The 13,269-nt window shown below is 59.3% G+C and overlaps 2 protein-coding genes across 4 annotated transcripts in view; one reads left to right on the top strand and one right to left on the bottom strand.

The window, feature by feature from the left end:
- AKNA (AT-hook transcription factor) overlaps nt 1–2,660 on the top strand; it is a 50,729-nt gene extending 48,069 nt beyond the window's left edge. For all 3 annotated transcript variants that reach the window (XM_077913052.1, XM_077913050.1, XM_077913051.1), the window contains one exon: nt 1,436–2,660. In XM_077913052.1, the coding sequence (XP_077769178.1) occupies nt 1,436–1,700 (265 nt within the window). In that variant the 3' untranslated portion in view covers nt 1,701–2,660. The remainder of the gene's footprint in view (nt 1–1,435) is intronic.
- Nucleotides 2,661–4,094: 1,434 nt separating this feature from the next.
- Nucleotides 4,095–6,826, bottom strand: LOC144322713 (alpha-1-acid glycoprotein-like). Its single transcript, XM_077913049.1, has 6 exons — nt 6,666–6,826; nt 6,180–6,322; nt 5,892–5,962; nt 5,031–5,138; nt 4,790–4,893; nt 4,095–4,280 (listed from the first exon to the last, which is right to left on the bottom strand). The coding sequence occupies exons 1-6, from the start codon at nt 6,777–6,779 to the stop codon at nt 4,203–4,205; spliced, it is 618 nt and encodes a 205-aa protein (XP_077769175.1). The 5' UTR covers nt 6,780–6,826; the 3' UTR covers nt 4,095–4,202.
- Between the last annotated feature and the right edge of the window lie 6,443 nt (nt 6,827–13,269).

Here is a 13,269-nt window from a genome sequence, read left to right as displayed (position 1 = left end):
CGGCGCACAGAGCTTCTTACCTGAATTTTCCTATTGGGTCTATGCATCCTGGGAGGTGGCCCTCGGTGGCTCTGAGGCGGGGGAACAGAGTCCTTGAAGGGTCAAGCCCCGGGGCCAGCGTCCCGCAGCTGGCTAGGATTCGGGGCAGGCCGCCTGCGTCACTTGGCCCCGCTGCACCCCGCGTGCCAATGCGTGCAAGACGCAGGACGGTACCCACCCAACAGACAAGCTGCTCAGAGCGCAGCACGCGGTCCCCAGGGGGCCCCGTCCGCTCTGGGCCACGCGCTGCGTCTAGGTGGTTGAGGAGCCGCTGGACCATTTTCCAAAGTGGCTGCGCCTCTGTGGGTTCCCGCCGGCAGTGCCTGGGCCTTCTCGTTTCTCCAGCTCCTCGCCAACATCCGTCCTTTTGACTGCAGCCACCCCGTGGCGGCAGGGGGCGGCAGGGGACAGGGGCTGGACGTGGCCTCTCCTGCGGTTTGATTTGCATTCCCCCAGTGGCTGATGTTGTTGAGCATCTTTACAGGTGCTTGTCATCCATTTGTGTCTCTTCTTTGGAGATAGAACCCCCCTTCCCCACCCCCCCATACAACAGTGTGGGTTGGAAGAAGCGGAGCATCAGGGGTAAGACCAGAGTTTAAGTTTGCCAAGCAAGATGCCAATGACGGGCTTCTGGCCGAGTCCTCGTCAACTTATCCCTGGTTCATTTTGGCAAAACCCTTTATCTCCTTCCCTCAGCCACTCACTCCGTCCCACAACACGGAGGCCACAACCCTCTTCCCGCCCGTTGCGGGTTTGGTGGCTCTGGCCACGAACCGTAGGCACTCCTTGGAGAAATCCGTGCTTCAGCTCCTGGCTCGCATGCCGTTTTCTCCAGCACTTTAAATGACACCCCACGTTCCTGTAGGGCCGGGCCAGGCCGGGAAGGACACCTTGCCACCTGCTGCCCCAGAGGAGTGAAAGCAGACCCTCCCACTCCTCCAGAACCCTAATTTTCATCACGTTTCTCCACCGCTCCCCGCTTGGCAAATGGACCATCTGTTACCTCTCTGATGGAAGGGGTTTGCTACAGAGCCCCGGGGTGATCGTGGTCTCCCTGAGATCCGGCTCTCGGATGAGAGGCCCCGGGAAGGCAGCAGGTCACCAACTAACCCCAGGGCCTGGCACACGGGCTGGCCCGTACTCTAGGATCGATAAATCTTTATTAAGGGAACAGGTAGATGGAGCTGACCATCTCTGAGCACCTGCTCTGGGCCAGGCACTCCCGTTTTACCATCCTCCGTCCTTCCAACACATCCCTCGAAGCAGCTATTTACTATTCCCATTTTCGAGGTGAAGACACTGAGACTCGGGGCCAGTGGCCCAGGTGGGGCTTGGAACAGGGCTGACGCCAAACCTGTTGTCCGCGGTCAACCAACGCAGCTGCCTCTCTCCTCAGGTACTACGCGCCCCCGGGACCTACCTCAGCTTCCTCGGCCCAGCCGGCCCCCGCCGAGTGGCCCCCCCCAGCCCCGCCCCGCCTGCCCAGGGCGCCCCGGCACTCCATCCAGCTGAACCTGGAGGACCTAGAGGAGCTCAACAAGGCCCTGAACCAAGCCGTCCAGGCTGCGGAGAACATCCGCTCCACCACCAAGCAGATGAGCCGCTCCCTGTCCGCCGACCTGCGCCAGGCCCGAAGCCTGCGGGGCTCCTGCCTCTTCTGACCTCACTGGAGACTCAGCAACACAGGGTGGCTGGGTGGGCAGGCGGCCTGCTGCTGTCCCCCGGGCCGGGAGGCTGGAGCCACTCCCGAAGGCCCCACAGACCCCTCCTGAGTCTCCTTCTAGCCCAAGCCCTGCCGGCTCCGTGTTCTCAGCGCGGACGGGGGGTGGGGGTGGGCCTGGTCATCGAGAGGAGCAACTTCCCAGGGGACCAGCCCCTGCAGGAAGTGCTGGACCGAGGCCGCCTTCTGCCCAGATGGCCTCTGGGTGGGGAGGGGGGTCTCCTGGTCCTGCACTGTCCACCTCTGGCTAATAATATGTATTTTATATACAGATGGACAGATTTTTTTTTTTAAACTGAGTTTTCCTGGCCTTAGATCCAAGCCAGAAGGCCAAATAAGAAGGGACACGGCCAGGGTCTGTGGTGCAAACCTGCCTCCTGCGACCAGCCACTCCGGAGTAGGCATCTCTGGGAAGGGACGTGGCTGTGCACTTTCCTCCTAGTGACTGGTGGTCAGTAGGGCCCTTCGACGCCATTGAAACGTCCAGATGTCGGGTCCCCAGGATGACGTGCACCCCACTTCTCCGCGGCTGGAGAGGCCTTTCCCGTGGACCTGCTGGGGAGGGAGCCCCCCCGGGGAGGGCCCAGGAAGCTTGTCCCCCATGGTCCCTCTCTGTACCTCATCCCGGCACCCTCGGCTCTGTCCCTGGGATCCCCGTGGCATCAGGCTAGCGGCCAGCGACCTGCCAGGCCCCGCTCTGCAGCCGGGAGGCCACCCCACCTCCGGCTCCCCACCTTGTAGCAGCGCGTACCTCAGCTTCTCTGGAATGTGTATGCATCGGTGATATTTGTATATTTGAGGCATTTAAAAATCTATTTTCGTTATGAGGGCAAATGAAGAAGAATGAATATTGATCTTTTAAAAAAGGAGAAAAGAAAAAAAAAATTCCCAAAGCTGCCCACATCTGTGGTGTGTGTCGTCGTCGACTCGTGGTTTCTTGACTCAAATTTGTGGGGCGGAAGATTCGAGGAGGAGGACCCTGACCCTTCCCCCGGGGACACGACCTCACGATGTCTCACTCTGAAGTCTCTCTTGTCACCGCTCTGGCGTTCCCAACCTCTGAGCCTTTCTCCCCAACACCTGCTGGGCCTTCCCTCCTGGGGTCTCTCGTCTGCCTCCCCCATTCACTCCTGCGCCCCACCCCCCACCGCCCACCAGGACACGCTCCCATTGCACTTGTCAGCAGGTCATCATCTGGAGTTGAAAGTGGCAATTAGCCGAGAAGGGATCTCTTGTAGGCTCTGAGCGTCCGAGGCCAGCCCGTGCTGGGTGCCAGCAGGCTGCTGCGGGGCGATGCGGATGGGAATGGGGAGCCCAGGCGGGGCGCAGGGGTGGGGGCCCAGGACGGCGTCCCCAGCCTGTGCCCCGGGCACAGCGTGGCTCCAGCTGTGAGCAAGGGGATGCGGGATCCTGGGCCTGGGCAGCCCGGCTCTCGGGAGGGCCACAGGACTGGGCGTCGGGTGCCCGGGCTCCGATCGGTCACCCTGGCTGGCTGAGGCCACGTGCACGGACCTGCCTGAGCCCCAGGGCCCGCCTGCCCGCCCCCAGGTGGTGCTGCTCCCCTCCCAGGGTGGCCCCCTCGACATCGTCGGGTCTGTGAGGAAGCCGCCCTCCTTGCTGGACTCTCGGCTTCGGGGGGCTCGGTTCTCTTCGCCGCACGAGGTGGGCCTGCCTCCGACACGGCCCCCTCTGGAGGGCTCCAAACGCATTTGCAGGACGGCGGGCTTCTAGGGGCCGATGTCACCCCAGTTTCCTTGTGGGCACCGGACGGGCCCCCCGAGGATGCGTCACGGAGCCCCTCCGGCTGGGCCCCCGGGCCTCTGCGCCTCCCCGTCCCGCCCCTGCCCGGCCACCCTCCTCTCCCTGGGACGCTCACAGCGGCCCCGCCAAAGCCTTTCTGCCTCCAGGCTCCCCAGACGACCAGGGTAACGTCTGAGGTGAGGCCCCTGGTGCTTGGCACCACCACTCGCCTGGCTCCTCGCTGCCCCCACCCCTCATTTCACCTGACTCCCCACCAGAGCCCCTGCCTCGATGTTTCTCCAACCCGTCCTCTCAGATCCTTGGCCTGCAGCTGGAGCAGCAGGTGTTAGCAGCTCCAAAGCTTTCTAGGCTGGCTCAGATGCCCTTTCCAGGAAGCCTTCCCAGCCTTCCGCTGCAGGAGGAACCTCCCCAGGTGCTGGGCTCCCACAGCATTCGGTGCCTATCAGGGTGCGGGCTGTGCTGGGTGTTACAGCGGGGGGCAGGGGCACACCCCGCGGCCAGCCGGGGCCCGGCTCAGGCCGGCAGGCTGCCCCACGTACGAATGAGTGAGCGACTGAATGAGCCAACGACGACCTGCCTGTTACAAATGCAGAAGCTTTATTGATGCAACTGAGACCAAAACCTGAGATGTCCAGAGGGTGGGGGCGTAGGGCTGGGGATGGGCCCCACCGTCCCCAGGGTCCTAGCCCAGCGCCGTGTCTGCCTCCTGTTCCTTCAGCCTCTCCTCCTTGTGCCGCTTCTCCACCGGCCCACACAGATCCTAGAGGGCGGCGAGCGGGGTGCACGGTGACGCGGGTTGAATGGGAAGTATCAGGGAGACTACTAGGCGGGTGATTCTCGCTCACAGCAACAATCCTTGGGGCCGTTTGGGCGAAGCTAACAACCGCAATACCAGCTGCCACCCGCGGGGGTCGGACGGCTGGGGTGTGGCCGCAGTCCTCAGTGGTGATCACCCTCGGGTGTTTCTTTGTCCCGTTCCCGCCACTCCCTCCCCAATCCCTGCCATCCCTCCTCCCTCCCAGGCCTCACCCCCGCCCTGGACGTCCTGCCTGCTTCGCAGGGACTTTTCCCTCCTGGGCCCCCATCCCCGTGGACCTCCAGAAGGCTCAGCCGTCCCTGCCGTGAGGCAGGTGCTTGAAGGTAGGACTTGGTGCCTCAGCGCCGTACGGCCGTGGCTGGCAGCTCTCCCTGTCTGGGCCCCTGGGGCTGCCCCCCACCCCGGGCAGGATCGCCCCGATGCCGGGCACCTCTAGTCCTCCTTGTGTTCACCTTTTTCTCATCGGTGTACGCGATCTCCGACTTGTGCAGGTCCATACATGCGAGAGCTTCGTGGAACACCGTCATTTGCTCCTGGGTCACTTCGGGCTTCCTGGCTGCAGGAGGGAGCAAGGGGGCTGGGTATCCCTGGCGGGGTGCGGCGGGGAGGCCTGGGGTGCTGGGGGCCCAGCTGCAGGGGCAGGCGGTCTGCTGGGTGAGGCCTGGGCGGGGTGGAGGTTGGAGGGGCACCTACTGTACAACGATAGCCCCTTGTGCTGCTCGTCTTTCAGGGAGAAGCCAAGCATGAAGAGCTCAGGATCCTTGGTGAGCAGGAGTATGCCAAAGTTTTCTTTCCCATACTCTAGAGAAGAGAACTCTGGGTGAGGCCGCACGGCACGATGGGTCCTGATCCCAGGCGAGGAACCCCGGGGGCACCCACGGCCACGAGTTCACCCGGGACGCGCCCCCCTCGCTCCTCCCGTGTGCCAGGCCCTGCGCTGAGATGTGGAGTCGGGGGAGCCTTATGCGGACCGTGACTGTCAGGGCCTTTCTCCCCATTTTCCAGACAGGAAAGTAAGGCCCAGACAGGGGCCTCGGGGCTGCTCAGGGCTGTTGGTTTAAGCCCATCAGCATTGGTATGCCCCTCTGATGCGCCCTCTCTGGGGTGACGGTGGGGGCACGAGTGAGGTCACTGCCTGCCTGACACAGACTGCCACCCTCTGAGCCCAAAGGATAAAGAGTGGTTGAGAGAGGCAGGACTGCAGCCAGCCTTGACTTTGCATTCTAGTTCTAATTATAGGCTGCGTGACTCCAGGGAAACTGCTCGACATCCCAGTGTCTCATCTAATCCCGTAATGTCCTCCTGGGGTTGTTTGTGAGTATTAAGGGATTAATTCTAGTAAAGTACGGCGAACAGCGCCTGGCACATGGAGCGCAGATATGTGGGCAGTCCTTACCGGTTACTGCAGCGTGCGGGCCCCAGGACCTCGGGAGCATGGGCCTGTCCCATGTTCTCCGAGCCTGAGCCCCGGCACTTCCCTGCTTTGGGCGGGCCCACCCCCCCCCCCCCCCCCATGACGCCCAGCAGCCTTCCTGCCCCAGCGCTGGTCCTTACCATATTTGGACATGGTCCCATTCTCCCGCTGGACATTCAGAAAGCTGCTGTTATAGACGCACTGGTTCCCACTAAAGCCAGACAGAAGAGGGGAGAAAAACAGGAGAAATATGGATGATCACTGGTCACTACCATCGAGGGGCAAGAGTTGCAGGCGATTTGTCAACCCTCCCCATTCTGTGGATGGAAAGACTGAGGCCGGGAGGGAGCAGGGACCTGCTCAAGGTTTTCCAGCAGCTAGGAGCAGGTGCCTGGGGCCGGGGGTGAGCCTGCAGGTGGGGGTCTTACATGGTTAGGTACTCTCTGAGCAGGATTGTGTCATCTGTATGGTTGACATCAAAGTAAAAGAAGGCCGCGTGGATCGTTCTAGCCGAGTGATTGAACTCCGGGTCACGGAAGGCCGAGCCCATGTAAAACCACTTGCCAGAGATCTGGGGGGAAGCCAAGAGCCGGATGATGGAGGCCAGGAGCCGGATCCCCCTGCTAGCCAGCGGGCAGGTCTCACCGCAGCCCCCCCCCCCTTTTGCAGCCAGGGAGTCTGGGGCCCCCGGCGAGGAGCTCACGGTGAGGTTCCTCCTTGCCCAGGACAGAATGTCCCCTCCGAGGGACCTTGCAATGAGGCTTCTGAGTTTGGAAGCAGAAGAATGCTGCCAGAGGCTGGTCGGAATGTCGCCCCGGGACCCGGGAGAGAAATGGGCAGAACCAGGCCAGGCGGCTGACCACAAGCCAGCAGGAGGAAGGGAAGCCCGGGGCGCTGGGGGCCCAGGGACGCACCTGCTCCAGCGTGGCGTTGGTGATAGGCCTCGCCGTGAGGTTGGCGCACCCTGGGCTCTGGGCGTCCAGGAGGGGAAGGAGGCTCAGGGCAGCGAGGGCCCAGGACAGCGCCATGCCTAGACGACGGGTCCCGGAGCCGGCCGGAGCTGGCGGCCGGGCGGCGCAGCGCCCTTTATAACGGGCTGTGTGTGGGCAGAGCCCTGGGGTGCCCTTGTGACACGCTTGCGAAATGCCCCACACGCATCCTTCCCGCCTTTCCGCACAGCCAGCGCTAGCCGAAGCCTCCGCCCAGCCTCGGTGTACTCTGGATCGCTGGCCGGAAGGCCTACCGGGGCCCCAAGGCCTGGCCAGTCAAGGCCAAGGTGGGCGTGGGCTGGAGCGCTTGTTATGAAACCTGTGTGGCAAGCCCTGGGGTGGTGGTTCGGTTTTGTTTTGAGAGCTCTTATGTTCCGTGCCCAATCCGCGTCCCACTTGGGCAGCCAGACTGGGGCGGGCCCACCTGTAAATCAATTGCTGAAGGCGATAGTTCCCAGGCTAGGTGGGGTGCGTGGGCGATGGGATGGGGAGCGGGCGGGGGTGAAGGCAAACCTGGATTCTATCCCAGCTGAGTGTGGTAACAGCTGGGAGAGCAAAAGTCCAGTGACGGGGACGGTGGGCAGCAGGCGGCGGGCGGGGGGTGAGGGGGGTGGTTGGTTGCCCAACGCAGCCTGGAAGCGGGGAGCCCGTGAAGCAGTCCCTGGGAGGCAGGGATGCTTCCCAAAGCAGGAGGTGTCTAAGTTATATGTCTATTACCAGTAAAGGCAGCATTACCTGACCGAGCTCCCAACATCTGTAGCAGGAACGTGTGGTCTCCACCGCCTGCCGCGGGTGTCATCACCAGCAGGTCCCCCACCCTGGACAGTGCCCCGCGCTGCAGAATGAGCACGTCCACAGGGAGCGTCCGCCCGGCCGGGACAGATCTTTAGCCCCACGAACAGATACTTGCCCCCCAAAAAAGCCTTATCACGTGATGCTTTCAATTCTGTATCCTTATTCATCTCATAGATTCTGGGTCATTATTCATGTTTCATTGGAAGTTAGTGGTTGTAGTTGTAATGGACGGATGACCCCATTGTGCCCCTCCCAGCTTCCAACGTCCTTAATGATGTGCTCGCTCTCTGTCTCTGGTCTCTGATTTTATTTTTCCAGCTTTATTGAGCTACACTTGTCTATGATTTTTCACATGGTGAGGTTTCCTCAGATGCTAAGTGTCGTGTCGGAAAAGTGACCAAATCGCCTTCTCAAATTACCCTCCCATTCAAGAGGAAGAAAGCCACATCATGTACAAGACTACAGTGTCATTCAGAATAGCCCAAGACAAGGAACAACAGTTCAGATGCCCGTTCTCGGGAAAATGGGAAACACGCGTCGTGGCGTCTTCATAAATGGACTATTTCTCAGCGATAAAAACGAACTACGGGTGTAGGAGACAACACGAATGACTCGGAAAATCTTAGGCTGGCAAAAGAAGGCAGACTCAATAAGGTACATAGTGTCTGGTCCCATTTAGAGAAAGTTCTAGCATGGACCAAAGGAGTCTACAATGGGAGCTACCAGATCGGTGGTCGCCTAGGGCAAGGAGGCCAGTCTAAGCGCCCAAGGTGGTAAGAGCACTTTCTGGATAAATGGCAGTGCTCCGCGAGTCCACGGGGTGGTTATGCGCATGATGTGCATTGGTGAAAACTCAGAGTTTTAGGCTTAAAATGTGTGCATTTTATTGTATACCAATTATACCTCAATTAAGTTGATTAAAAAAAAATCTCTCCCCAAATGGAGAAGACAAAAAAAAAATAATAATGCTGTTTAATGTCCCTTTCTCCACATCCTTGTCAGAAGTGGAATTCACTTTCTTCTTCTTTTTTTTTTTTTTTTTTGCCAGCTCACTTGGTGTTTTGACTTTGCACCGCTCCCATCTGAGTCTTGAAACAAGGATCGGAGCTCGTGGGCAGGGAAGTGCGGAGGTGAGAGAGTGCGTGGCGCGTGAAGGACGTAGGGTCCGTCTGTCCTGTCCGTGAGTCCAGCAGTGGGATGACTGGGGGCTGGGGTGGGGTGGGGTGGGCGGTGCCGGAGAGGTTGGCAGGACCGAGCCTGCAGGGCACAGAAGCCGGGCTGGGGAATTCGCAGTGGACCCTGCAGGCATTAGGAGAAATGGAAAGAGTGAAAGTGGGGCGGAGATGAATGAATAATCAGATTTGCTCTTTAGGAAGATCCCTTTGTCTGCAGAGGGCAGAGGTAGGGGGACAACTTGGGGCTGTCGCAGCAGTGGTCCAGGTGGGAGACAGCAGGACTGGGGACACATTTGAGACACTGCTTGTCTCAAGGAGAAGCTGATGGTTATATGGGGACAGCACCATCACTGCCCCGGGCCACCGGGGCTCCTGCCCAGAGCCCAGAGCTTTAGAGGCTCTCGCATATCGCACACGCATCCGTACCCACGCGGGCACACGTACATGCATGCACGCACAAAACTTATTAAATAACACGGAAGCACCTCTGTCCCTTGGGATCTTGTGCCCTAAACATCCTTCTTCACGACCGATGCTCTTCAGGCCCCAGGGAAACCATTCTTCCCTCTTACACCCTCTCCTTGCATCGCATGTGACAGCCCGATGTCTGGTGAGTAGCGTGGAGAGAAAGGAATGCTTTCTCTTACAGCGGGTAGACGGAGAGCCACTCCCCAGGAGTGAGGGGTCCTCACTGTCACTCGGGGACCCCTCGGAGAGGTGCCCTCCCCTCCCGAGAGCCTCTCCAAGTGGTTCCTCCAAGTGCACCCAGCGCTCCCCCGACACAGTGCGATTTTCTCTGTCGTCTTACATTTCAAGGATGCTTCAGTACCTCCGTGGATTGAGGGTCTGGCCAGCCCTCCCGACCGTGCCCCTCCATCTGGCCCCGGGCACAACGTCGAGACAAGGTTGGCGGAAAATAGAAAAGCGATCAGGGTCACGCAGGATGGTGGTGAAGTATCGTCCTGGCTTGACCACCTGTGAGCCATGTGACCCTGGGCAAGTTACTCAGCTTCCCTGTGTCTCAATTTACCCCATCTGTAAAACGGGGATATGGATTGTGGCTAATTGAGCAGGTTGTCAAGCGGACTAAATCCGTTCACGTTTGTAAAGTGCTTGTTACACGAAACACACTTGTTTCTCAGAGTCCGCCGGCCCTACTAACCATCACCGTCAGTGTAATGTCAAGCTGGGCTAAGGAGAAAAGAAGACAGCCTCCTGCATTACAGAAATACTTCCAGGGTTGCAAGTTACATGCCTCATCTAAAGACATCAAAATACAAAAAAAAAAAAAAAAAAGTCAATAGTAGGCTCCAGAAAATCGGGTACTTTCCCCATCGGCTGGATAAGGAAAACAAAGGACTCAGAGCGGTCAGGTGAAAGGTGAGGTTAGATCATTGGGGCAATGCACCCGCTTGACAGGACTCATCTCCGGAAAAGCCACTTGATACGGGTTTCTCCCTCCAGGTCAGGGCTCAGCTCTGTGTCGGACGACTGGTTCGTGGTCTTCCACGTGAACAGCCGCGGCGACTACATCGGCAGAGCAAAAGATCCTAATTAGGACCTTTGTGTCTGGGCCGAGAAAACACTCGACAAGACTTGCTCATGTTCAGACCATGTGTTGTGATCTTGGCCAACTTATTATTATTTTTTTAAAGATTTTATTTATTAATTCATGAGAATACATAGAGAGAGAGAGAGAGAGAGAGAGAGAGAGACAGGAGGAGGGAGAAGCAGGCTCCATGCAGGGAGCCCGACGTGGGACTCGATCCCGGGTCTCCAGGATCACGCCCTGGGCCGAAGTCGGCGCTAAACCGCTGAGCCCCCCGGGCTGCCCTTGCCCAACTTATGTAACCTCTTCAGACGTGGCTTCCCTGGTCTAACGAGCCGGTGCTGTGACATGTGTCTCAAGAGGGTCGTGCACAAGAATGAAAGCGTACTGCGCTCAACCGGGCTCCTGCTCGTCCCAAGTGTGCAAGACTCCGTAGCTGCTATTTATGCGGAACCATCTGACACCGCATTCTTACGGAGCAGGTGGATGTCATTCAGACTCAGACGAGTCGCCCTGCTGCTAGAGAACAGCAGCTCCGTGTGCAGTAGCAAGCAGGAAAGGGCATAGCAGAAATACTATTTTGCATTTTGCAGAGGGAGCCACTGAGGCCCAGAGAGAAGGAACGACCCAGCCAAGGCCACGTCCCAGTCAGGAAGCTGGGACTGGAATCCACCTGCCAGCCTGTCCCCTTCTTGCTCGCCCCCCCTCCTCCCAGCACGGGCGGCTGGTCACCAGGGGCAAGCGACGGTCCATGGCCGTGGCTCGAGTCGCTGTGGACAGAGCAAACACAGGATTGGCCCCACCTGGGAAATCCAGTCTGTCTGCTTCCTGACACTCGGTTGTGCAACAGGAGGTAGGGAACCACAGCCGCTGCCGGCCCCCAGGAGCTGCCTTTTCTGTTCCCCGATAACTTCTTACCCTGCCCCTGCCGGGAAGGAGCTGGCCCGGCTTCAGAGGCCTCACTGGCCAGCTCCCGGGGCCCCTGGAATGCCCACGGACAGTTGTGAGTGTCGCAGTTTTAACACGGCCATCCTTCTCGTCCCCCATCTTCCTGGCCCTCCCGTCCCCTCCGGCTCTTCAGAGCCTCGCGGAGGCTGCTGACACCTCTGGAGCTCTGACCGGCTCAGCCGCCGCCCCCGGGACAGCCCTGCAGGGCCCCGCTGCAGCTCAGCCCGGCCCCGCTGTCCCCTGCCACCCGCAGCCTTGTCCTCTTCCCGGCCCAGGGCTCTGGCATCATAATGAACGGCAAGTGTACTGTGCCCCAAACACAGAGGGCCACCTTTACTCCCCAGCCTGGGCGGGCGCTGGTCCCTCTCCTCTCCGTGTCCTTCCCCCCGCCACCGGCAACCCTTTATTCATCCTCTACCGGCCTCAGCGTGGGATGGCTAATTTTACGTGCCAAGTTAATGGGGCCACGGGGCACCCGAGTACTTGGCCAAACATTCCGGGCGTATCTGTGCGGGTGTTTTTAGGTGAGACCGACGTTTGAATGGATAGCCTGCAAAACAGATTGCCTCCCCCGCCCCCGCCCCCCACCCCGCCACCAAGTGTGGGTGGGCCTCGTGTCATCAGTGGAAGGCCTGAATAACACTGAAGGTCTGAGGAAGGGAGAACTCCTCCTGCCTGACTGGGTGAGGTGGACGTCACTGTTTCCCCGCCTTTAGGAGACACCGGTTCTTCCTCGCTCTCCCGCCTGCGGGCCGTTACGTTAGAACGACGTCGTCGGCTCGCGTGGGCCGTGACTTGGCCAGCTCGGTCTGCAGATCTTGGGACCTGCCAGTGATCAAAGTCACGTGAGCCCAATTCCTTACAATAAATCTCTTCAGGGCGCCTGGGGGGCTCAGCAGTTGAAGGTCTGCCTTGGGCCCAGGGCGTAACCCCGGGGTCCCGGGATTGAGTCCTGCATCAGGCTCCCCGCATGGAGCCTGCTTCTCCCTCGGCCTGTGTCTCTGCCTCTCTCTCTGTGTCTCTTGTGAATAAATAAATAAAATCCTCACAAAAAAAAAAAAAAGTAAATGAATCTCTACACACACACATCCTACCGGTCCCGTCTCTCTGGAGACCCTGGTTAATACGAGTGTCACCCCTGACTACCCTTCTGCGCCGACGCTGCCTCGGGCACGCTCTCATTTTGCTCCCATGTCCTCAGCCCCCCATCGGGCCTCCTGCCCCCGGCTCTCCCTGCCCTTAACCACACGAGGTCCCCCTCCTCCAGCTGCCAGCCCCCCCGCCGCCGCCAGAATCAGAGCCCCTGAACCCCCTGCCGGGCCCGTCCCTGTAACTCCAACGCCCACATATGGCCTGGCGCAGGAGGGGAGCTGCTGAGACATGTCAAGGGGCTGTTCCAGGGAGCATAATAGCTCAACCAGTTCGAGTGCCTCCAACGTGCCGTACTCCGTGGCTGGAGGGAGGGCAGGATCCATCCCTGACCCTCACAGAGCTTCCCGCGGGGACAACGCACGTCAGAGTGACCCAACCTTCCCATCTGCAGAATGGGAAGCATGATCGAACAGCGGGGCGGGCTCTCTGGGGGCGACCGCACAGGGCAGGCCTCAGGAAAGGATTCAAGAAGCGGGACGTCCTGTCTCAGTTTCATTTCTGGTGAATTTTGAAAGAAATGAAAAGAACATCCTTTTTTTTCTTTTTTCTTTTTTTAGATTTATTCATGAGAGACACAGAGAGAGAGGCAGAGACACAGGCAGGGGGAGAAGCAGGCTCCCTGCGGGGAGTCTGATTCAGGACTCGATCCCAGGACCCTGGGATCACACCCTGATTTGAAGGCAAATGCATGACCGCTGAGCCCCCCAGGTGCCCCCCAAAGAAATTAAAAGAACATTCTTATCTCATTTCCAAGGCTTTTTCTCCCCCCAGTTTTGGAAGACCATTTTCCAGATTTAGGAAATAGTGTAAGGCCCCAATTCTTGGGACTTGAACAGGCTCTAGACTCTTCAGGGAGGCTTATTAAATCATGGATCGCTGGGCCCCAACCTGGGACCTTGTGATTCAGTAG

The sequence above is a fragment of the Canis aureus genome, chromosome 10 (genome assembly GCF_053574225.1).
Source record: "Canis aureus isolate CA01 chromosome 10, VMU_Caureus_v.1.0, whole genome shotgun sequence".
Taxonomy (NCBI): domain Eukaryota; kingdom Metazoa; phylum Chordata; class Mammalia; order Carnivora; family Canidae; genus Canis; species Canis aureus.
This window is presented reverse-complemented; position numbering and strand designations above follow the sequence as displayed.

Excerpts from the sequence above, each read along its gene's own strand:
- LOC144322713 (XM_077913049.1), bottom strand. The coding sequence starts at position 6,779 with ATGGCGCTGTCCTGGGCCCTCGCTGCCCTGAGCCTCCTTCCCCTCCTG. Across the intron at positions 5,139-5,891 it reads TGGGACCATGTCCAAATATG|AGTATGGGAAAGAAAACTTT; the intron begins GTAAGGACCAGC and ends TCTCTTCTCTAG. Across the intron at positions 4,281-4,789 it reads CGTACACCGATGAGAAAAAG|GATCTGTGTGGGCCGGTGGA; the intron begins GTGAACACAAGG and ends GCCGCCCTCTAG.